General features: G+C 48.3%; 1 protein-coding gene across 1 annotated transcript in view; it reads left to right on the top strand.

The window, feature by feature from the left end:
• Nucleotides 1–25,088, top strand: part of Cfap46 (cilia and flagella associated protein 46) — an 83,156-nt gene that overhangs the window by 46,378 nt on the left and 11,690 nt on the right. Inside the window, exons 32-49 of the mRNA XM_060381878.1 lie at nt 1,480–1,628; nt 2,654–2,752; nt 4,396–4,528; nt 5,544–5,690; nt 9,639–9,839; nt 9,953–10,059; nt 10,739–10,915; nt 12,157–12,292; nt 17,346–17,534; nt 18,483–18,671; nt 19,941–20,081; nt 20,162–20,341; nt 20,754–20,924; nt 22,141–22,238; nt 22,743–22,819; nt 23,255–23,349; nt 23,843–23,964; nt 24,814–24,893. Coding sequence (XP_060237861.1) covers nt 1,480–1,628; nt 2,654–2,752; nt 4,396–4,528; nt 5,544–5,690; nt 9,639–9,839; nt 9,953–10,059; nt 10,739–10,915; nt 12,157–12,292; nt 17,346–17,534; nt 18,483–18,671; nt 19,941–20,081; nt 20,162–20,341; nt 20,754–20,924; nt 22,141–22,238; nt 22,743–22,819; nt 23,255–23,349; nt 23,843–23,964; nt 24,814–24,893 — 2,491 coding nt within the window. The remainder of the gene's footprint in view (nt 1–1,479; nt 1,629–2,653; nt 2,753–4,395; nt 4,529–5,543; nt 5,691–9,638; nt 9,840–9,952; nt 10,060–10,738; nt 10,916–12,156; nt 12,293–17,345; nt 17,535–18,482; nt 18,672–19,940; nt 20,082–20,161; nt 20,342–20,753; nt 20,925–22,140; nt 22,239–22,742; nt 22,820–23,254; nt 23,350–23,842; nt 23,965–24,813; nt 24,894–25,088) is intronic.

Raw genomic sequence — 25,088 nt, 5'->3', positions numbered from 1 at the left:
CCATCCCTGCCCCTGGTGGGAGAGCTCCTGCTGCCCACATCCTTGCCAGCCAGCACTAGAGTGCAAGTGATGGCATCTCCCATGACTGCAGCGATACTGGATGCCCTGTCAGCACGTCCTAGGCCCTTCCTTTTTCTGAGGTATCTGTCGAGCACACCACCATAATTTAGCAAATTTCCTGTTTTTCTTACGGAGTTGAAGAAAAGCACAGGCCTGTTCTGAGAGAGATGCTCCTCTAAACAGCCCTATAAACAGATGGTTACTTCGAGAGTTGCCTTCCCTCCCATGATGGGGGTCTTCTGTATAGAAATGTTAACTTTAGTGTTAGGAAAATTAGGAATCTTTTCCTCTGTGACTGGTGCTACCTTGTGTCCTTTTAAAAAAACAAAACAAAACAACAACAACAACAAAAAACCAACATTGTTTCCTTTTCTGAGGTCATAGATTGTATCCTACAGTAGTCTCTCACAAGATACAAATATTCTCCACCTGCATAGCCTAGAGTCAGCTTTGGATTTAGTCTAATGCACGTGATCTGTATGTGCAGGGGTCAAGAGCCTCCAGGCCTTGCCACTAATCCTGGGCAGTGTGCCCACTGGCCAGGCCATCATCTTCCCCCAGATCTCATCCCTATGCTTTTCTGTACCCTGTTCACTATTTAGTTACCAGAAACTCGTGTTTAATACAGCTCATCTAATGTCTCTAACATGCCATATACCAGGCCCAGCACCGCAGGAGGCATTAGCCCTTTTTCTCCAGACACCCAGTTGTACATGTACACAAAGAAATTCTGCATCTGGCGGATCATCGGTTTTAATTAGAAACAAATTAAGTAGAACACGAAAAATCAATGAATTAATGGATGTGTCCCTGGTGATGATCTTTAACGACACCCTGGTGTTGACAACCACAGCATTGCATATGTAAAGCTAGACCTGTAATGGTGGATAGGGAAGAGAGTATCCCACAAAGACCTGCTGAGTGCTGGGCACTGTGCCTGGAAAAGCTAGGTGTATTAGTTAGCTTTTCTTGCTGCTGTGACCAAAACACCTGACAAAAACAACTTCAAGGAGAAAGCATTTATTTTGGCTCACAGTTTGAGGGGGCAGGCTATCCCGGTGGGGAAGTCATGGCAACAGAAACTTTGGGCGGCTCTTCACAATCTATCAACCTTGAGGAAGCAAAGAGCAATGAATATGGTCATGTCCAGCTAGCCTTCTCCTCATTATTCAGACCAAGACCCTAGTCCACACTTAGTGTGGGTCTCCTCACCTCATCTAACCATGTCAAGATAGGGTTACGAAAGACACTCAGAGTCTCTGAGATAATCTAGATCATCTCTCGTAGGCATACCCAGACACTTGTCTCCAAGGTGGTTCAAGGTCATGTCAAGTTGACAGTCAACATTAACCTTCACTTTAGGGGACCAGTGCACTATCCCTGCCTGTGACCACACCTGTTCCCCACGTGTTCACACAGATGTATAGTTTGTACTACATAGACCATCTGGCCAAAGCCCTGCAGAAGATGTCCCTTCATGAGCTCAGCATCCCGGTCCTGCAGCTGGGTGTGCTCATCGCAGATGCTGTGGTGGAGAGCAAGAGCCTGGCAGACCTCTACCACCTGCGGTTGGTACACCTCCTTTTGCCTGCAGCGGTGAACGTGGCAATTTGGCCAAACCGATACGAAAACAAACGGCACCTCCGATATTAATTTTGTAGCTGTGTACACAGTAAACCCCTAGGGTGGCCAGACAATGGTATCTTTATTGTAAAAATTCAACCGATCCTTTGAGAATAGCTTGTTTTAAGGAGGTGCACACTGAGGTGTTTAAAGATCAAGGGATACTGGGCTTTCTGACAAGAGTCTAGGAGAAGGGGAAAGGGAAGAGAGAGTGATAGAGAACACGGTGACAGGGCTTACTCTGGAGAGGAGGAATACACGGATAATGCTTGAGTGTGTTCACCTATGTCCAAATTAAGTGCTTTAAAGAAAAGCTCAGTTTAAGTTTCTTGCTGGAAGCTATGGCATCCCCATCCCTTGGCAATAATCCCTTCTGGGGCTTTGCCGTTGCACACCTGGTCAGTTATGAAAATGTAATTGTGCTACATACACTTTTTCATTCTGCAGCCTTTGGCAACAAATACCTGTCCACAGAGCCATCTTCAGGCTGTTAGCATTCTCACTTATCTGTATCTCCCTGGGCTGACTGTGAGCGTGTTTGCTGAGTCCCTCCTGCCCTCAGATGGGTTTCAGAAATGCCGTTGCCAAGGCAGAAAGAGGCTTCTGCCTCTTCCTATTCTTGGGTTTACTCAGAGCTCTTGTTATGTGGCGTGGCACTGCAGGTGGGGAGTACTGCAGGTGAGGAGCACTGCAGGGTTTTGCAGGGTTTGGACAAACGACTGTTACCTCTAAAGATGCTCCCAAATGTACACATAGTGAGTAAAACATGTGAGTGAACAGTGTTGAAAATTGCCATGTGAAGTTTCATAGACCCACCTAGCAGGCTTAGCTTTATAAATTACTGAAACCCCGAAGTGCACCTTTCTAGTTTAGCAGCTCTGACAATGTGCACCATATCCAGCCCCACTTCCTTTGGAAGCGATGGCATCCTCTGAAACAGTGCCTCCTTCCTCCCCTCCTTTCCCCTCAGACTTGCACAAGTGTGTTCTGACCTGAGGTTGCACTACGCAGCAGCTCATCATGAAGAGGCGGTTGGACAGGCATACTTTGGAGACATGGAGCAGGCCAGGTATGTACAGTGCTCTCTTCTGGGTGTGGGACACCCTCCTTCCAGCAAGGTATAGTCTAGGCCTTTTAAGCCAGCTCTGGGGAAACTCCAGCCCTTGGCTACTCTCCTCTCAGTACCAGGCCCATTATTGCTACTGGATCCCCAGTCAGGTGCCTGAGAGTTCCGGGAAAAATTTTTAGGGAGTGGTATCTGGGAGGGCAGTGCATCAAGAAATGCGTGAAAACCTGTTTTCATGACAGGTTTGGGGACTGCTGAGCTAGTGTGTGCTCAGCAGGGAAGATGGAAGAAGGGTCGATGGGATAAAATGGGGAAAGGCTGTCCTTCCCTAGTCCCAGCCTCCTCCCAGGGGGTGCCAGGAGTGACGGTGCTGAGTGAGGCATGTATTTCTGGGTATTTTGGGTTACTCTGAAGGACATGTGGTTGGTTGATAGCAGGCTGTCCAACAGTTAAATGAGCCAATTACAGCTTCTGTAGCAATCCTTTTCAGAATTAGAGACCACCTAAGAATACATAAGAATGCATACATAGTCCTGTTATTGTTAATTTTTGGAACTTGGCTTCCCTCCCACCTTGATAAATAATTATATATTCATTGTGCAAATTTCAGAAAACAGGTACGGAAAAGAATAGACATCACCGTAGTCCCCATCCCTTGGCAATAATCCCTTCTGGGGCTTTGCCGTTACACACCTGGTCAGTTATGAAAATGTAATTGTGCTACATACACTTTTTCATTCTGCAGCCTTTGGCAACAAATACCTGTCCACAGAGCCATCTTCAGACTGTTAGCATTCTCACTTATCTGTATCTCCCTGGGCTGACTGTGAGCGTGTTTGCTGAGTCCCTCCTGCCCTCAGATGGGTTTCAGAAATGCCGTTGCCAAGGCAGAAAGAGGCTTCTGCCTCTTCCTATTCTTGGGTTTACTCAGAGCTCTTATGTGGCGTGGCACTGCAGGTGGGGAGCACTGCAGATGGGCTGCAGAGGAAGGAGGATGACTCAGACTGACAGGAAGGGTTTTTGCCAATGGTGATACCAGGGCTGGGAATACAGAGAGGCCTCAGTTCCAAGTGCACATAGTCAAAGAGTCCTGGGCAGTTGGGGTAATCAAGTTTGGGGATCTGTGAAGAGACAGCATTGGGGTAGAAAATGTTGGATGTCCTGATGAGAAGAAGCTTTGTGTGCCTGAGAATTTGGCCAGGCTAGGCTGAATGCAGTGATATACCCACCCACCTCTTTGGCTGTGGTATGGTGGTTGACTCTGGTCAACCTCTGGTAGGAGGTGAGATAGAAGGAGCACCCATGGGTGGAGGTGCCACCCCGCTTCTATGGGAAACCCTGAGCGTCAAGCAGTTTTACCTTTCTGGAGGAGTTGCCGGAGGCAGTTCTGTCCTAAACACATTAGGCTGGAGGAGCTCTTTAAACTACACATCAGCTTGCTAGACAGTTCCAGAGAAAACAGGCTGCAGGTGTGATCCTGGGAACCAGACTGCTGCCCAACCGGAGACCCTTGGTTTTTGTAGGCATGTGTGAATCATGGCTTTCCTGGCTGGGTTAACTTGTATTTCTTTGACTTTAATGAAATTGACCATTGCTACCAGCTGTTGCGGTTCTTCTGTTACACAGTGCTATTTTGCTTCAACTAGATGCAGGAAAGAGATTGCATTTAAAAAAGAGAAGAGCAAGGAGCCAGTGATAACAGAAAGCGTACCAGTCCTGCAGGAGCAGCTGGATACATCCCGCTCTGAAGAAGTGAAGCCACTGATAGCACAAGACAAGGTAGGCTGGCACTGCCACAGTGGGATCCATAGCCCAAGGTGGCACTCACTTAGCCTGGCTCTGCCACATGCAGGATCTGAAACCCAGAGATGATGATGGCTTGGTATAGTATAGGATTGCCCCAAGAGTCAACAAACCACAGTTAATTTGTGAAGAGCTTGCTGTATACACTCTTAGGCATGGTTTCATGGGAAACTCAGAGATCTGATCAAGTATGTCCCACCCTGACACCCTGGATACCCTCAGGGAAGGCAAAAATTATATGTAAAACAGGTCACTTGGGGCCTGAGCAGCAAGAGTCAACAAGCTAGAGATGGAGCATACTCGGTGATCACTCGCCTAAAATGCTGAAGGGCCCTGGGCTTGGGCAAGGGGGAGTAAAAAGAGAGAGGCTTCCTGTGTGCAGAGTGCATCTAAGGGGGGGTCTGTAGACTCTTGAAGCCCCTGCTGTCTCATCACTAACTGGCTGTTCCCTTGAGTCCATGCACAGAAGAGCTAGTAGCCCTCCCAGAGAGCCTTCGTTCCAGAGGCTCAGCTGTTTCAGAGGACCAGCTGTTTGTGAACACTTTAAAGCCAGCAATTGGGGTATGGTGGAACATGCCCAACATGGGGTTTGTTATGGGACAGGAGCTCAGAACAGTCAAGGGTCAATGCTGCAGTTTGATCACAGTGGGGATGGGGGATGTTGCAGGCCTCCCAACTGTTTCCCAGCTCCATTCACAGAAGGAAAGCCACGCCTACCAAGCCAGGCAGCTCAGCAGCTGTTAGAATCAGCATCAGAAGAGTAGGAAGGATAAACAGGGAGAGACAAGGATCCCAAAGGCCTGGGGTGTTTTAGAGGCCAAACAAGCAGAGGCCAAAGGCTTGAGGTTCTGAGTACGGCATGCTGGGCACATCCCTGTGGCAGTGCATCCTGTGGCTCACTGGTCACACAGGATGTTCCTGCTTCTAGGCCAGAGCATGTCACAGAACACAGACCGGGGACAGAGCATCTTAGGGTCATGGTGTCTTACAGGTTTTGAAGACAAATGCAAAGACTGGCAAAGGCCTGCATGGGACATCTTATCCCCAGCTGTGGATGCTCAAAGGGGAGGTCCTGCTGGAGTTGGAGCTGCACCAACCGGCACGACTGCTCTTGTCAGAGGCCCAACAGAGTTTCCACGTAAGGCTCTTCACCCATCTCCACTGAAGCCATCTTGACCTGGGCCTGAACTCTTCAGCTCTGTTCTTAGTCCTCATCTGAGAACATCGAGGGCTTCTGTGACTTCTCAGAATCTCCACTGAATTCCCAAAGGCTAGTGTTAGCATTCCCCCATAGAGCACTGCTCAGTGTCCAGCTCTCAATAGGCTTGGGAGCATTGGCTGCTCTTCTCTGAGGTGCTAGCTGCCTATTAGCACCCAGACCTGGGGTCCCAGTGCCCACTCATGCACTAGATTGACCTTTTGGGTCTCAACTATCAAAGTTCCAAACTACACTTGGCAGGTCTGTCCCCAATGGACAAAGGGCTTTGGACAGTCTGGATACAAGAAGCTGTTTGTGTTGTCTGCTCTAATGATGCCATTCTCCCAAGTTACAATCTCCATAGTTCCCACCAAACCCCTGCAGACAGACTTAAAATTGCCTTCAGTGGGCAGATGAGGCTAAGACCCTGACACAAACAGCCTGTGGCTACTTCTGAAGAATTCAAGGAAAAGATGAAGATTCAGTGATGGTGGAAAAATTCAGTGACACCAGAAAGCTGTGAGCACAGGTTCCAGCCCACACAGTGAGAGCAGGGGTACAGGTACTACAGAGGGGACATGGATGTAAGTAGCAGGGTTCGACAGATGTGCAGGTGCTGGGGTAGAGCTGTGTAGATGTCAGGGATGAGATGAATGTGCAGATGGCAGAAATGGGACAGATGTGCAGGCACAGGAAAGCAGACAAGTGTGAAGAGATGTGCAGGGTATCAAATAAGTGACAGGGAGGGAGATATCAGAGAAGGAAAGTATGTAGAGGAAGAGGGAGGGAACAAGCATTCAAGTATAGTGAGCAGTGAGATGTTTAGGTATCAGAGAGGAACATATCCTAGTTAGGGTTTCTACTGCTGTTAGGAAATAGCATGGCCAAAAAGCAAGTTGGGGAGGAAAAGGTTTATTTTACTTACACGTCCACATTGCTGTTCATCATCAAAGGAAATCAGGACAGGAACCTAGAGGCAGGAGCTGACGCAGAGGTCATGACAGGTGCTGCTGATTGTCTTGTTCCACATGGCTTGCTCAGCCTGCTTTTTTATATATCCCAGCACCACCATCCCAGGGTTGACACCACCCACAGTGGGCTGGGCCCATCCTGCTTTGGTCACCAATTAAGAAAATGCCTTACAGCCAGATCTTAGGAGGCATTTTCTCAATTGAGGTTCCCTCCCTCCAAATAACTCTAGTTTGTGTGTCAAGTTGACATAAAACTAGCTGGCATGATGAAAGGAGACCAACAAAGCCAAAAAATCTGGGCCCAGGGGTCCTTCCTACAGGGACTTAGGCATTAACCAAGGACCACGCGTGAAGATGGCCTAGGCCCCCTGCTCAAATGTAGCCCATAGGCAGCTCACTCTCCATGTGGGTTCCCTAGTAAGGGGAACAGGGGCTATCTCTGACATGAATCTGGTTACCTGCTCTTTGATCACTTCCCTCTGGCAGTGTGGCCTTGTCAGGCCACAGAGGAAGAGGATCCAGGCAGGCCTGATGAGACTTGATAAGCTAGGGTCAGATGGCAGGGAAGGAGGACTCCCTCTTTCAGTGGACTAGGGGAACGGGCTAGGGAGGGAAAAGGGGGGAGGGTGGTATTGGGAGGAGGTGAAGAAGGGGGCTACAAATGAGATATTAAATGAATAAATTGTACAAAATAAAAATTTTAAAAATAAGAAAAAAAGTTTAAAAAAATAAGCCAGCTAGCACAGGGAAGGCATACAACTTTCAGATGGGACAGGTGTTAGCGTATCAGTGAAGGGACAGGTTATGTACACTAGAGTTGAGATAACCTGTCCCAGAAGGGACCGAGCTGGTGACGGTAAGCCTGTGAGCTGACGGGTAGGCAGTACTCTGGGCATTTAACACTCTGAAATTCACTACAGTGGCCCTGAAAGTCTGCATCTATACCTGGCCCCCTCCTCCTCCCCTGTAACTCACTGTAGCCAGGCAGAGGCGACAGGACTAACGTAGAGGCAGGGTAGATGTGAATGTGTACCTTTGCTTCTTCTGTCGCTCTCCTCCCTTGAGGCATGCTCAGATTCTTTCCACCACCTTCCTGACCTGTCACCTGAGGGCCACCTCTCTCGTGGCCATGTCCATCATCCTGATCACCTGGGTTTACCTGTCATCTGAGGATGACTCTTCCAGGGACTTTCCCTTTTTACTTTCAACTTTTAGTACCAGGATCCCATGCAACCTTACTCCCGCTCCCTAACTCCTCTCCCACCATCCTCTTCCTCTGGGCTAACAGTCCTACTTGGGTTCCACACTGCCCTTTTCTGTGTAAAGGGCTCTGCTCTGTACCCAGCCACCAGCCCCACTGCAGCTGCAGGATCTGTATCCTAGGAACCTAGCTTTGGTTGACACCAATGTTAGCTGTATGCTAGCCCTGATTTCTGGGCCCACTTAGGCCCTGCCTCTCCCACCTTGGAGCTCAGCACCCTCCAGGCAGGATCTGGTCCAGAAGCCTGGAGGCGCTTTTGTGTAGAAGAAAAGTTCACCTCTACCCCCCAAAACAGCCAGGTTATACTGTGGATCTGGAGTCTAATATGGGGAAGTCGAGGTTGTTCAGGGCAACGGAATCCAGGTAGGACATGTGTTGGGTAGGATTGTGCACACACCTGATCTGGTTTCTCCCACCGGCCAGTACTACTTGAACATGTGGGAAGATCATGTGAGCCACCGTGACAGGGATGTTCACAACGTTCCCGGACCTTGCCTAGGTCTGCTCGACGTCACAGGGCAGTGCTGGCATCCTGTGTCTCAGCAAGGTTTTCAAGAGCTGTCTGTCCACCTCTGTCTGAACATACACATGGACTGCACGTTTTCCCAGAAAGCGATGTCCTGTACTTTCTTACTGTGAGGACCGTAGTGTGCAGTGCTCCTCCCTCCCTCTGTGTTCAATATAAATTGCATTATTTGCCCTGACATTTGTTAGACAGATGCCCAGGATGGGTGAGGATGGATGCTGTGAGCTGCTGGGAACCCTTCTGGGCACCAAGTAATATCTACACGTGGACTTGCCCTTCAGCCTTGAGCTCAGGAAGTCCTTTGCAAAGAGAGAGATCAGTCGAGCAAGAACCTTGGATGACTATGGAGCTGGCTTTGTACTTCCCAGATAGATCACCAAATACCTTCTTCCAGAGACACCCTCTAGCCCACATTTAGGCCTTAATTACCTTAGGTCCAGTTAGAACCACCACTGGTCATCTACTGACAACTTGACCCAGCTAAGTGATACCCATGCGTGGTGTCTTAGTTAGGTTTGCTATTGCTGTGGTGAAACACTGTGACCAAAACAACTTGAGGAGGAAAGGGTTTATTTGACTTACACTTGCATATCTCTGTTCATCATCAAAGGAACTCAGGCCAGGAACCTGGAAGCAGAAGCTGATGCAGAGACCATGAAAGGGTACTTCTTACTGGCTTGCTCCTCATGGCTTGCTCAGCCTACTTTCTCATAGAACCCAGGACCACCACCCACAATCCTAATTAAGAGGGCTGGGCCCTCGCCCATCAATCACTAATTAAGAGAATGTCCTACAGCCTTGTATACAGCTCGATCTTATGGAGGCGTTTTTGTAATCGAGGCTCCCTCCTCTCAAATGATAATAGCTTGTGCCAACTTGACATAAAACTATCCAGGACACATGGTAAAGCTGATTCTAACAGAGCCTCCACAAGGGAAGGGCCCGTTAACCTCATACAGCAGGGTAGAAAAGAGCTGCTACTGTGACTGTAATACTGCACAGGTGGGCTACTGTAGCTCCCCAGGGCACACTTTCTACTCCTAAGGACTCCAGCCCCACGGGGAGGAGCCAAGCCAACCTGAGTGGAGCTGCCCACATACCCATCACTTACCATCTCTCCCTATCTTTAGGAGCTAGGTGAAAAATGTGAAGAAGCACAGTGCCTCCTGCTTCTAGCACAGCTGGCCAACAAGGAAAAGAACCATGGGCAAGCTATGCTCTTGATCGAAAGGGCCCACCAGCTAGGCGGAACTGAGGAGTTCTGGTACAATTCAACCCTGACTCTGGCCGAGGCAATCTTATCCTCTGACGAAAGGAAAAAAGAAATCACAGTGAGTTGGACTGGCCAGCAGACAACATGGGGTGCACTGGGGAGAGGGGTGTGCTGAGGTCTTGTCCCCAGGCCCTGGTGAGTGAGATGGTGACACATACTCATCACATCCAGATCTGCAAGGTGTTTCAGAAACTCATAGATACTTTCAGGACCCTCCAGAAGGAAAGGCCGAACCGAGTAGCTCTACTGGAAAGCCTCATCGTGGATCTGGAGGCCAGGTAATGGAACCAGGCACACCAAAGCTGTGGCTGCTTCTACAACACATACACTCTCATGCCATACCCAGGAAGGCTCAAATCCCGCAGGACCATGACTTCCTTCCCTGCTCTGTGTGTCCCACACATCCTCAGGCTCTTCCGAGGAGCAGATCTCCCTTCCACCATGCGCCTCAGAGCCATGGGCTTCCTTCCAGCCAGCCCGTGTTTCTACAGTGTCTTTCCTATGGCTCCTGGAGCCTCGGGGCTTTGCCCCCTCATGGAAGGCTGTCAGGGAACCCCTCATTTTCCACACACATCACTCACAAACTTCAAGTTACATCCCAGGTCCTTTCCAAGGAATGCTCTGAGCCCAGTGACCACAGATGCAGGGATCCTTGCTTTGTTTCTGCTTCTGTTTCTTCTCTGGAAAGTGCTGCATCCCACCAGCTGGTTGGTCCTGATTTGAGTCTGTAAGCAGTCTCATTTCGGCATGGTTTTCCATGATCGAGTCTGGTTCCTGGGTGGGACTGTTAGATTCTAACTTCATGACATCCATCTTGGGAAAAAGGGGGCTCAATTGGTATTTGTTTCAGTGTCTCTGGGTGGATAATGGTCAGGAGAGTCACAGTGGTCTTGGGCTTTTGAATCTGGTGGGGAAAACTTCAGCCCCCACAATCCTGAGATGACACCTGTCCAGCAGGTGTCTGAAACTTCAAATCCTGGTTGCCACCGAGCTGATTATAGAAGAAGATGTCAAGTGCCCATTTGTGCTCTCAGATATAGAACAGCGCCTGATAGAAATTCAAGAAAAATGTGAAATCAGTGGCTACCAGAAAAACTGCGTTGACTTAAAATTAGAGCATGCAAAGATAAAGAGGTAAGGGCCCGCCCCTGGAGCTGCCTGGAGTTCTGCCCTCTGAGAAGGGTCCACCTTTGAGCCTCTGCACCTCCTCAGCCTCAGACATGGCTAGACCCAGCTCCCTCCTTGTTAACCCACCATTGCAGTCCCCAGCAATTGTCCCTGCTGCCACTACCGTTATGCATCCCGGTGAGCATGCAGCTCTCCTCCCAGTCCAGCTCCCAGTGCTGCTCCCCAGTGCTCCTCACAGTGCCTTCGCCAGCTCCAGATACCCACAAGCCTTTCACACTTGAGCAAACCATGGGGTGTGACCCTGCCTCTAGGAGCTATGATCAGCCAATGGCCAAGCCACTTCCATTACCACAGGTGTGCTAGAGCAAACATCGTATGCCACCAGGAAGGCAGGGAAGTGGAAGCTAACAGGTGGGAATCGGGGCATCGCTCCATCAGACTCCTTTCAGGCAGAGATTCCTTACCAATGAAATCTCGAACTATACACACTGTGTCACTCTGTTTGCTATCTTGTTTTAAAATGTATTTAGAGGGCTGGGGAGATGGCTCAGCTGGTAAGCCACTAGCCTTGCAAGCGCAATGACTTGAGTTCAATCCCCATGCCAAGAAGCCAGGTATTGTGATATACATTTGTAATGCTGACACTGGGGAGACAGAGACCAGTGGATCCTTGGGGAAAGCTGGCAGAAACAAGGCAAGGATCCTTGTGTCTGTGGTCTAGCCTCCTCGCTGGATTCTAGGCCACTGAGGCTCTGGCTCTAAAGAGAAGTGAACAACACCTGAGGAACAGTGCCAGGGTTGATCTTTGACCTCCACGGGAACATACAGGTATCTGTGCGCACAAATGAACAACTCTACACACACATTGAAAATAAATAAAATGTATTGAAAATGCCTTCATGTGCAAAACATTTAATTGCAAAATTCTGAAGGACTGATAAAGTGCATAGCATAATTATGTGTAAATTATGTACTACAGTTTAATCAGCATAACATACTAGTTTAATATATTAATTGGCTTTAAAAATCTTGGTTCTAGGGCTGGAGAGCTGGCTCAGAGGTTAAGAACACTCGCTGTTCTTTCAAAGGTCCTGAGTTCAATTCCCAGCAACCACATGGTGGCTCATAACCATCTATAGTAAGATCTGGTGTGCAGGCAGAATGTTATATAAATGATAAATAAATAAATAAATAAATAAATAAATAAATAATCTTTGTTCTAAGTTCCACTCTTATATTATATAAAGGTTGTTTGCTCAAACGGAAAAAGATAAAGAACAAAAAACTATCTACTGTCTGCAAGTGTACAACTTGTCCCAGAAAGCTATAGCTGAGGAAGAAGAAGTATTTCACAAAATCCAGGGGATACTGTCCCTTCAAGATGTAAGTATAAGCCTGCACACTCCTGTCATTGCTGCGTACAAGACAGTACTGCCTTGCAGATCTGATTTTAAAGCAAAACCAGCCAGGCACACTGTGGCACACCTTTAATCCTAGCACTTGGGAAGCTGAGGCAGGAGCATGGGGAAGTTCTAGGAGGTCTAGACCAGCCTGGGCTACCCAGGGAGACCCAATACTATAAAACCACACACACACACACACACACACACACACACACACACACACACCTGATTTACTTGTGGGCTAAGATAGAGTAACAGTAACTAGACTCGTGCACCTACAAAACAGACAACATACAGGAAACAAGGCTTTTTTTTTTTTTTTCAAATACCATGTATCAACCATACCAGTTAGTGGTCCTCGACTTTAAGTACCAGCTAGATGAGGATGCAGAGATGGTACCAGGCGGAGCCTAGATGAAGACCTGAGTCCAGGAGATAGAATCCTGACAGTCTAGGGAGGAGAGGGCAAAATGGAGCCTGAGGAAGAAGGGCGCTGGTCACGGGTGTCTCGAGGATACCCCAGAGCACCCACCTAAAGACCAGGCACCTGTTGGTGAGAGAAGCTGCCCACAGCTAGGAAAGAACCACCTAGAAGGATTACAGGAAGTGCACTTGTGCTGACGGAGAGTCACAGGGGTGGGGTCCGGGAGCTCCCATGGCTTCAAGGTGATGGGCAGGGTGCACAGAGAGGGCCTGGCCTCAGAATTTAGCAGCGAGAAAGAAACTATGTGGTGCCTATAAGAAAGCCATTATGAACATAAAGATAACTAGAAGAAAAGTAAATTGCTGGGAGGGCTATCTCATAACACTTTTGATCAAGACAGCCAGAAGCAAGCAGGTTCCATAACAAACTTTACCAGGGGTGATGATAGTCATCTCACAGTGTAACCTAATGAAGAAGAAAAGTAATCTAAATGCCATAACCATAATAAGGGACTTCTAAAACATATATGAAGCAAACATTGATCTTAAAATTTTTAGTACCCTGCTCTTTAATCATTAGTAGAACAAGTAAACATGAAATCAGCAAAGGACTAGAAGACTAAAATATTGTCAGCCAACATGCCCAAATAGATACTTTTTTTTTTAATTGGCTTACTCAGAAACAATGGGATAACATTCTCACAAAATGTGGACTGTCTTCTGGCACAGGCTGTATTCTGAACCATAAGGCAAGTCTCAATAAATTTGAATCATGCAGAGGATATATTAGTGCCAAAATGGAATTCAAATGGGCATCAAAACCAGGGAGTAGGAAACTCCATAGACATGAAAAAAGGACAAGTGTTTTCTGGGCACAAGGTGAGGGATAAGGAATGACCGCTAGCGTTTGGGTTTCCTTGAAGAATGATAACTGTGTTTGGGAACTGAACCAACAATGATTTCACAAGACTGCAGATTTATTATGTGTCACTGAATTTCATACTTTAATTTTGCAAATTTATTTCTTTTACGCGCATGAACATTTTGCCTGTGAGTGTGTTTGTGCACTACATGCACGGCTGGTGTCTGTGTGGGTCAGAAAAAGGTATCGGATCCCTTGTAACTGGAGGTACAGGTATCTGTGAGCCACCACGTGGGTGTGGGAAATCAAACCTGGGTCTTCTGAAAGAGCAGCCAGTGCTCTTAATCACTGAGCCCTCTCTCCAGCCTTCATACTTCAAATTTGTTAATTATGTTATATTGCTTTTACATCATTAAAAAAAAAAAAAACCCAAAACATTGTGTGCATGGAAACCCCCAAATATTTAGAAGATAAATAAAATGAAGCCAACAACCCTTGGCCACAGAAGAAACCAAAGATAAAATGTTTTAAAATGAAGGGCAGAAAGGACATCAAGAAGTTTAAGATGTCCCCATTGTGATACTTAGGAGGGAATCTGGAGCACAGGATACCTGAATGATAATAGACCAGAAATCAATGAGCTCAGCCTTTACCTTAAAAACAAAGAGCAAACTGAATTCAAAATAAGTAGTAGAATAGGAATTAAGGATGGAGTTTAAAAAACATCAATGAAAAAGATTCACCCTCTCATCCAGTACAACCCCCAAACCAAACAAAATCCATGAAACAAGAATTTTCAAAACCTTGTACACCAGACAGTAATCTCTGGGCTGACATTGAAGCTCACCACAGCCCCTCAAAGGAGAAAGGCACTAAAGCCAAAGCTGGTTCTTTGAGATAGAGAAGTTGGTAAATACCACATTCAGGCAGATTATTTTAGAAGGTTAAAAGGAAGAAAATGTGCGCTATTTTTCAATAAGACTAGTGTGACTCCAAAGTAAGGTAAGGGACAGTGTGGTCACACACACCTTTAATCCTGTAATTCAGGAGGCAGAGGCAAAAGGATCTCTATGAGTTTGAGGCTAGCCTGGTCTACAAAAAAAGGCCAGGACAGCCAAGACTACACAGAGAAACCCTGTCTCAGGAGAAAAAAAAAGTTTAAAGACATTACAAACAAACAGAAAACCCAGACTAGTGTTGCCCATGAAGATAGCTACCATGACACCATGCTTACTGGTGAAAGGCTTCCTAGGGATTGTCCCTTTGCTAAGGACTAAGACAGTGACCTTATCACTTTTATTCAGAATTGTTTTGAAGAGTCTAGCCAATGCAATAAACAAAAAATAAATTAATAGCATCCAGATGGATAGAAGGAACAAGCAAGTAAAATACTTTTTTCATGGATATCATTATATAGGAAATCTTGTAATATACCAAAATAAAAACTACAAGTTAATGAGCAAGTTTAGTTGAGTTGCCAGTTATATAGTATATACATTATATTTTTATACAAAGAACAAGTAATTGTCTATTAAAATTAAAATGGCACCACTTATGATTATTTGAAAATAAAATTTGACCTCCAAAATGTGAATGCTCATAGTCCCAGAACAACTATTGCCGAGAACAGTTAAAGATGACTTCTAAGTAAATGAAAATCTCTAAATACTGTTAGGATGTCAGTTCTTCCTAAGCCATGATATTACTCCTGGTTTTTAAATAGATAGAGACAATATGATTTTAAAATATGGAAGGTCTAAAACAGCCAACACAATTTTGAAAAAGAAGGACTAAAATTAGAAGCTCAATGACACTTGACTTTAAATCCTATGAAAGAGCTACAGCAATCAAGACAAGTGTGTGTTTAGTGGGACAGACCAGAGAATGGGACAAGCTGGAGAATCCAGAGATAGAGACACACACACAGAGTCCTCAACAGAGGCACAGCTCCATGGACCGAGGACAGACTTTAGATGGTGTCAGAACAACAAACAGGAAATCCATGTCCAAAAACCTGAACGTCCGTTCAAAGCTCCAACTAAGGTAGAAAATAACCCCAAATGGATCAGGAACCTAAACCAGAGACCTAAGACTATACTAGAACACATAGGAAAGTCCCTAGATGATGACACATTTAGAAAAAGAAAAAAGAAAAGTACCTAACACATGATCGAATAAACGGATAAACTGATAAATCAGTCTTTAAAACACACTATCAAGAGAAAGATGAAAAAGCACAGAAAGGGAGAAAACGTTTGCAAATTTTATTCCTTGATAGCAGTAACATATCAGGAACGCATAAAGAACCCTCAAAACTTAAGGGTAAAATATGAAAAATGAGCAAATAATTTGAAGAGACATTTTCTCAAATGTATGGAAAACAAGCACGTGAAAAGACAAAACATCATATGGATGAGTCTTAATCAAAACGAGGTAAAACAGACAAAATAATCACATACTCTCTGATGCCATTTATACAAAGCTGATTTATTGCCCCACAAAGCAGGCAGTTGTCATCTGGGAAAGAGGAAGGCTGTCTTGAGTATGCCTTGCCAGAAATAGAGACAAACACATTTTGTATTTTTTTTTTTTTTTACAATGTGAAGATTTATTAAACAAAAATAAAGTCACAAGGTTTAGGAGTTTTAATGATGGCAGTTGCCCTGCCTACTTTAGTAATATTGCCAAGGCAAATGCATGTTCTTCTTTTCCAACCTTAATTGCTAATATTAGCTCTCATCACATGGTGCACGGTAAAGACATCATATATGTGGGTTACAGAATGGACACAAGTTAAAGAGGCTACAGCGGAGTTCCTGAGGTTTCAGAGGTGGGCTGAGAGAAATTCAAGGAGAGTCTGTATTGATAAGGAAAAGAAGATGCTGTTGCGGTGGAGATGGGACCGAGGAAGAGTCAGATTTGAGAGCTAAAAATGTAGTCCCTGAAGAGATGAGAGGGCAGAATCTGATCAGAGCAGGAAGGGCAGGTTTGGGTCTGAATGGGCAAGCAAATAGACAAAAAGAGACAGCTGTTGAATTGGCTGTGTCAACTGTGGGGGACAGAGCAGAGCAGAAGCCCCAAGGACAGTCAGATTTTTTTTTCTGCCTGTGAGTCTTTGATGTACACATGACGAGTATCGTGAGAAACTGGTGAGGGCCATGCCATCAATGTTAGGTGTCCATGACTTTATGGGGGCCAGGTGAGGGAGTCTGATGTCGTGACTCTTGGGCCTGGTTTCCCTAATATGATTTTAATACACCCATGTGCCCCTATGATTTCAGTTCATCCCAGTAATTATAGAGAGTGGCTTCTATCTCCCAGGAACAGTCCATTTATCGGTCTATGCTGCATGGGTGACAAATGGTGGTGCCTGTGGGTCCAATCAGGAACTCAAGTGTCTTACACCCTCAAAGCTTCTTGTAAAGTGGAGTCTCTTGGGGGTCAAGGCCCAGCCTGAAAAACCACTGTTTATACTATATGAAGTAACTTAGAGCAGGGAACAGCCTGATGTCAGCACAGGCTCATGAAAGGACACAGGAAAATTCAGAAAGTGAAGACCACGCTCCTTTTCTTGCACTGATGATGGTCTGGCATCTATCTACTGCCACGTCAAAATATACCCATCCTTTCTACACTTCAAATATGTGCTGTCTGTGCCATGTCAGCTCTGCCTTGTCAAAGCTCTTGTCAGTGGCTGGTCTCCTTAGGAGGAGTGCCTTGCCTTACCCAACTATCTCAACCACCTCAGGTACAGAACATCAACTCCCCGCAGATGAGGAGGCTGGCCCGTCTCAAACTCTGCCTGGCAGAGACATGCCTGGACATGCTGCAGCTGGTATGCAAGGAGGTCCTGGAGTTGCAGATGGAGCAGGGCTCCTTGGACAAGCTACTTTCAGACTTCCTTCAGAGCACCAGTGACTTCTCCTTCGTTGACTTGGTAACTGCAGACAGCCTTAGCCCATCTTCTCTCCTGGGGACCTGCCAGTCATGCTAAAAAAAAAAAAGCAGGGTGCCAATCTATGGAACCCCAGTCTCCACACCCCACGCCATGACAGCTCTTGACCACTCCCGTACCTTGGTGCAGGTGGGCACTGTCTGATCACCAAGAGGGCTTAACTAATAATGAAGAGCTTATTGGAAGGGCCTTTCTATGCAGGCTTACAGCTCCCATTCCCAGGCCTCGCTTCATGATAAAGGGCTGATAAAGGTAAATTGCATTATCTTAGAAAAAAAAAAAAGTAAACCATGAGCTGGGTGTGTATCTCAGAGCATTTGCCTAGCACATCCCCTCCGGCATCCCCACCCTATCCCACCCTACCCCACCCATTCCCTCCTACACCCAAAACAGAACAAGCTGAGTAAATATCTGTTTGCCAGAAAACCCTTCTTCCACTTCCACATTCTCTCTCCCTGCCTCCCGCCCTCCCACCCTCTGCCTCCCTCCCTTCCTCTTCCTATCTTTTTCTTTCTGTCTTATTTTGGCAGTCCTAGGAATAGAACCCAGGGCCCTGCATAGGCTAGGCAAGCACCCCACCAGCTTAGCTGTGGCTCCAGCACTCTCCCGTTCTCTTAAATGCCATGAAATGTCTGGGTGAACATAAATGAATCCTATAGTTAACATCTATTTGTCAGTGAGTTCTGGCATATAGTAACAGAAGCTGCCTTTTATGATCCTTCCAATCTCCACAGCCTAGACACACACACACACACACACACACACACACACACACACACACCCCTCACACTACCACACAGGACTATGCAAAGCAAGGGCATATCTCAAGGTGCCAGGTGTTCCCTGCTAGGAAGCTATCTGAGATCTCTGGGTGACTGGGCAGAAGTGTCATGACAGCCAGTGGTGACACACTTGCTTGTCTTCCGGAAGCAATGGTTCACCCTAAAGCGGACCCTGCCTCACCTGGTGCTAGCAGAGCTGGAGAGTCTGCAGCCACTGTGCGTCGGCTGCGCAGACATCCGTGCCCAGCTTCTGGTCCTGGCTGGGAAGGCCCTTCATCTGCTGTCCGTAAAGATAGACCCTGTGAACCCCTCCTTCCGCTGGGAGGAAGACCTCATGGTAGGTATCCCTTTTGCCCACTGAAGTATGGTCCCAGGTTGCTCTACCTCGGCTGCAGAATTGACATTTAAGAGATGTTTTACCAACTCAAATAGGAAGGGTCTGGCCATATCCCTCTGTCTTGGTGGTTTGCGTCCGGTTAAGCACAGATACCTGGTAGCTTCAGAAAAGCTCATTTACTACCTGGCATACACCTATGCCCTGAGTGGTTGACCTCCATGCTAAGGTGTTGTCTGCCTCCAAGGCCCTCTACACACCACACAGCCTGAGAAATCTGAGAAGGTTAGTGCCTGGGGTTGTTTGTCCCGAGTCTTTAGGCTGTAGACAGCACAAGACCCAGAAGACCCATGCTGGGCGAGCAGATAGAGATGGGGCCCTTGGTGAGCAGCTGTTTGTAGCATCTGCCTAGATAGCAAAGCGAGGGGCTTGAGATCCATAAGCAGCAGCCCCTCACCTGTCCATCCTCAGTCTTCATCTAGAAGACAGCAAGAAACGGCTATCTCCAGGCGATGAACCCTGTGTGGAGTACAGGGAGCTCTAGGAAACACAGCTGCTTCCTCCCAGGTCCCGTGGGCCCCTGCCCACCTGTAGGATTGTTCCTTTCCCTTTTCCTTAGGTGTGGCTTGTTGCTGCTGTCCAGTTTCCTGACACCAACCCCAATCTTCCTTCTTCTGAGCTCTCTTCTTGTTTTCCAGATGGCAGCTTTCCTCTAAGCTCATTTCCATGAAGCTTCCAGAGTTTAATGTGTAGAACTTTCATTCTCTGAGTTCATTTATGGGTTTCCCAGATACCACTGTGATTTCTTCCTTGGTCAGATCAGTGGCCCGAAGTGTCTTGTCCTTTAGACTGCTGTACTGTCACAGGTGTCTCCTGTTCCTGATTGCTAGCCTGATCTCATAGATGACCTCTGTCCTTGGGGGACTATTAAGGCTGTTGGTGGCCAGGGCCTGGTGGGTTTTGGTAGCATTGACACACTTGGACAAAGTATGAGAGGTGGCTCCCCTGGATGTCAGCTGGGCCAGGGTCCCCAAGGTTTCTATGTGGGGCTGGCTTTTCTCCCGCTTTGTGTGTGAGCAACTGAGAGATTACCTCCCCCTTCCCACTGCATCAGTAACACCACTGACCCCACAAACTCCACTTGCACAATCACTTAACAACTTAACAACTTCCTACTGATCCGTGCCATCTTCCCCTTCCCTGGCGTCTGTGGTTTCCCTGCAAACCATGCAGAACCCACAGACACCTTCTGTCTTACGGTGCACCTGGTAGGTAAGTGCTAAGCGGAACAGCCTGAGATCTCTGGAGCTGGAGCTGGACACAGAGGAAAAGAGTGTAGAGGCCTCCTACACGGACTTGACAACCACCAGGGAAGCCCCCAAGGAGCAAAACCGGAAGGCTGAGGGTCTGAAGGTAGGCAGAAATCCCTACCTGTCCCCTGGTGACCTCCGCCTCAAGAGCCCACCTTACCTTGAGCTTCGCACTGTCCGCAGAAGAAGCTGGTGCTGGCCCAGAGGTTCCTGGCTCAGACTTCAGAGGTACTGCTGCAGTGTATACAGGCCGCCCTGCGCAGCAACCTTCTGGACATCGCAGCCACTGCCAGCATAGAGATGGTGGAGTGCATCGGCATCCTGGACCCCGTAACCACCTGCCAGTTCCTGGCACTGTCTCAGGTATAGACCTCCTCTGCCCATCTACAAAAGGGCCCTTTTCTGTCACCCCATGGAAGGGAGTGCCTTAGTACCAGCCAGCCATGCTCCTTTCCATTAGACAAGACAGGAGTGGCCCTGTGGCTGAAAAAAGAGACCCTCCCTCTTCTCCGAGCCTCAGGTCATGCTAGTCCTCAAGGAATGGAAGCGAGCCAGAAACCCATTCTCAGCAAACACTCGTGTGCTTACCCCCCACCCAGAGTCAACATGGTGAGACACACTGAGATCCCAAACAGAGGGCTGGCCTAGTCCTGGTACGTGGCAGACAGGCGTCCAGCGGAAGCTAGCCCACACAGACTCCTAGATCCCAACTCGTGGCCCAGTCACCCTTTGCCCTTTCATACAGCCCACACCACCTTTCCCTACCCTGTTGCAGAGCTGTTCGACCTCCGAGATGATGAGGAAGGTTTTGCTCACGGCCACGAACAATACCAGCAGCTCCCAGCTGGCGGCCCTGCTGCAGCTCCACCAGCGAATGAGGCAGCTGGACAAGACTACCACAAGCCTGTTTGCCAATATAGAGCAGAGGCTGGCCAGCACTTCCAAGGTAATGGGCAAGGGGACCTGTGCACATACGCCTGCAGCCTGTGGCCTCTGTGCTCGCTCCCTGGGTCCTAAGAGGACAGCTCCTAAGTGAGATACGCACATCTTGTAGCTGTGTGGTTCTGGAGGGCCACTCAGCCTCTCCGAGTCTTCTGTGCTTGGGTTCAGGTACCGAGAAAGCTGAAAGAATTGTAGTTGCCTCCCCTCACTTGCCCCAGGGGAGCCTAGGTCTCGGTGAATAGTCAGTCGCATCTGGCAGCGGCAGGCAGGCAGGCAGGCATGACAGCGGATCAGTGGCTGGGAATGCTGTGGGCTTTGGAAGCCTCAAAGCCTACCCCGCCAGTGACACACCTCCTTCAGCTCGATCACACTTCCCAATCCTACCAAGTGGAGTCCAAGCATTCAAATATATGAGCATATGGGGCGGGCCATCCTCATTTAAGCTACCACAAACCCCAACAAATCCCCAAAGACAGAGAGCAGCTAGAGCAGCTAGAGCAGCAAGAGAAGACACCCGCACTCACACAGCAGAACACCCTGCAGCAAGAAGAGCTCGCTCCCACCCACTCCCAAGGTGGCCGGCGGACAGGCAGAAAAGCAAGCCCCCACCACCAAGAGCCCGTTCACATCCCCTACGTGGAGGAGTCTAGGGTAGCAGCACAGCCTACCTCTTCACCTGCCCTGTGGTTCCAGCCATTGTGAAAAAAAACCACTGGGTGCTTCACGTAGGGTTGCTTATTCTCTGACAAAAGTTTTCTGGGAAATGATTTCATTTTTGCAAACCCAGAGCTCTGTCTTGAAGCCATGAGCAGTAACAGCTCACATAGGACATCTCGGGGTGCTCTCCCAGAGCCCATGCTGGCTGCCTGCCATAGGCAGCGGAGACCCTGAAGTGTACAGTGTCTAGGATTATTTGGATTATCCCTGTACAAGGTTCCCAGGAAGCAGAAAAACTGGGGGTCTGGAATAAACCGAAACCAAGCTAGATCAGCAGCCCAAAGACCCAGGTTGACGAGGAAACTCTCAGGTAGGCTCCAAGAGGCATAAAGACCTCAAAGAGATGCTGTTTAGCATTTCCTGGAACCGCTTCAGCAAGTAGGCGGAGCTGGACACTGTAGCCCGTGAGTTTCTCATGCCTCTGCTGCCCTCTTGTGGTAGTAAGGCACCCAACGGTCCAAAACACCTGGGCCCTTAGTGATTTTTCCCCTGTCAACATACAGGCATGGCAGAGCCTCTATGTCACAGATCAACATTTCACCTTCCTGAATGAGCTTCCACACATATTCCGGTACCTCTTTTTGCATCACTCACAAGACAGGTGAGGCCCTCAATTCCGTCGTTGTAAACCTCTGCCCTGTTGAAAAGCCCAACAAGGAGGCAAGGGCATAGCAAGCTTACCACATCTCAGCCCCTATCCTGAAGCAGAATGGGTCATCTGGGAGGCAGGCTGGGTAGACTCAGCTAGTCCTTTGACAGGGGTGGGTACCCGTTCAGTCCAGACACGTAGGAAGTCCTCTTCCCACCCTCCCGGGAAAAGGCAGGATGATTTTCCGTGGTGACGGGGATGTAGTGGGCTGAAGGCACTCTGTGATCTGTACCCACACAGGATCTTTCTGGGAGATCTGTGTAGGCCTGCACTGCTAAGCCTTTTGTAATTTCACTCTTACTTGGGTTGTGTAAACTGATTCCTGGGCCACTGCCTGCCAAAATAAACACAGAAAGGCATCTATTGGATGCCACATTGGTTTGCTAGGCTCCCGAGACCTGTATGCCTTGCTGTTTACCTCTGGGAATGAGCCTGTGACCTTCACTCTGCCCTCAGGACCTGGCTATATGGTGCTGCTTTTGAGAAACCAAAGTCCATGCCTACACCCAAGGGGAAGTTTGTAGCAGTAGGAGGTAAGCTTGGGTGCAAACAGGGTTCTCCTCATTGACTCCAGATGGATTGCAGTGGGTATGAGAAATCCCTACCACACAGAAGAACCTCTCACTCCCAGATGCAGGGGTAAGGGGAGGCTGAGGCTGGGATAGAAGAGAAAATAGGGGCGGCACAAGTTTCTAAGGGGTCCATCCAGAGGACCCATGTCTGCGTAGAGCTACCCACCAGTACCACTGTGTTTTGCCTCTTTGCCTGAACATTCTTGGTACCAGCCCTTGTGTTGCCCAGAGAGTAATGGGGAACTCCATGTGCCCCAAAGACCTTCCCATCACAAGCCTCACCTCAGGGGCACCAAGGTTAAATACCCCCACAAGAACTCTTACCTCCTCACCTGTTCACCCACTTCCAGTAGCTCTGCCCTGATCCCTGTTAAGGCCATGGGTATATCTCTCCAGGTCACTGCAAGGTAATGCGAGTGCCTATGAGTCCAGTTGCCTTCTCAGACATGCTGGACAATGTCCATTGGTTCCGGAAGCAGACACAGACCCAGGTACACAGCAAAGATGTGACCCTGAACCCAAGCACTTTGAGGCCTGAGGCTCCAAGCCATATTGCAGACTGCAGCGCATCCCAGGGAAAGCCAAGACTCCAAGGTTGGGTTGGATCAGGGTACTGGGCCCAGATCTCAAGAGGATGAAGGGGGAGCCCTGTGAAAGGTGGGGAGCTCTTTTGAGTCCCTGAGCAGCGTATGACCCCAGAGAAGGGGTCTGGCTACCTCTCCACAGAGCTTAGGGTTACCTGTCCTGGGTCTATCCCTACCACCAGAACACTCCCTGGTGTCAGCAGAGGACATGGACAAGGCTGAGATGTCAGAATGGCCTCTGGAAAACTTGGGGGGCATTGTGCTGGGAAGATACATGCCAATGATCTATCTGGAAGGGCTGAAGCTTAACTCTTACCCTGGTGTCTTCCCAATTTTCTGATGGGGTGGAAGTCATGTATAGACACCCGTGGATAACAGGCTGTGGTTTGGGTTGGGACAGACATCAGACACCTTGCACGGTGAGGAGCGAGACCTGTGTATGCAGAGGCTTAACAGCATCCTGGAACACATGGAGGAATACTTGAAGCCTATAGCCCCCGTGTTCGATTTCCCAGAAGCCAGGTATCAGCACGTCACTTCCTCTGAAGGTTCCCCTGGGCAAGCCAGCTTCCTGGTGCCAGGTGATGGGCAGTTGTCTCCAGCTGAAGCTGGTAGTAGAAATAGCTAAATGTTGTTGTATATGGGCTATGACAGAGTAACCAGAATCTTCCTGGAGGCCACAGGACGGGGCAGCTAAGTGCAGCTAAAGGCCAGCTCCAAACCCAGATCTAGACAGCAACACACTGATGTGAGCTGAGTAGCCGGTTATGATGGTCAGAAATCCATGGCTGGTTTCTGAGCTCTCCCTCCATGTGGAAACTGTTCTCTGAGTATCCTGGCCCTACTAAGGACAGACAGAGAGCTTAGCATGTGTTTTGTAGGCAGGAAACCCATTGCTGCTGCTGCTGCTGCTGCTGCTGCTGCTGCTGCTGCTGCTGTCCCTGCCCCACTGACCTCCCTGGTCTGAGCATAGTATGAGAGAACTAGCAAGTTCCAGGGCTCATCCTCTGGCATTCATTTTTAGAAAAGAAGGATGGTGGAGAGTGGAGGTGGCATTCTTTCCCAGCAGCATGAAGCCATCCTGAGGTCCCTATCTGTTGACACTCTGTGTCAGACATAGAGATTGCCCTCAGTGACCGCTGCCTTTAATCCCAGCACTCAGGAAGCAGAGGCGGGAAGATCTCTGTGGGTTTGAGGCCAGCGTGGTCTACATAGAGAACTGTGGGACAGCAAGACTATGTCTTAAAAAAAAAAAAAAAAAAGCAAAAGCATCCATCATTGGCGGAGGAACAGGCTAAGTGGTGTGCCTCATAGTCCTTGAGTGTCTTCCTATGCTTCCTAAAGCCTGAACACAGTCACTCTGAATTTCAGAACACAGGTGTCAATGACTATGGCAGATACAGCGAAATACAAAGGCAAAGAGAAGGAAAGGACATTGTCCATCCCTCAAGGTAAGTGGCAGGAGCAGACTCATAGGCCACCACTGGCACCTCAGGATCCTGTGTGGGTACTTAACCTCCCATCAAGGAAAGCCTACATGGGGCAGGAGTCAGGACTTCCATGTCCAAACAAGTCCTACACGGGAGTGCTTCCCAGGACCCAAGGTTTCTCTCCTTGAGGTTCCCCAGTACACGATCACCCCAGGC

The sequence above is a fragment of the Meriones unguiculatus genome, chromosome 1 (assembly GCF_030254825.1).
Source record: "Meriones unguiculatus strain TT.TT164.6M chromosome 1, Bangor_MerUng_6.1, whole genome shotgun sequence".
Classification (NCBI taxonomy): domain Eukaryota; kingdom Metazoa; phylum Chordata; class Mammalia; order Rodentia; family Muridae; genus Meriones; species Meriones unguiculatus.
Note: the sequence above shows the minus strand (reverse complement) of the source record. Positions and strands in the feature narration are given on the sequence as shown.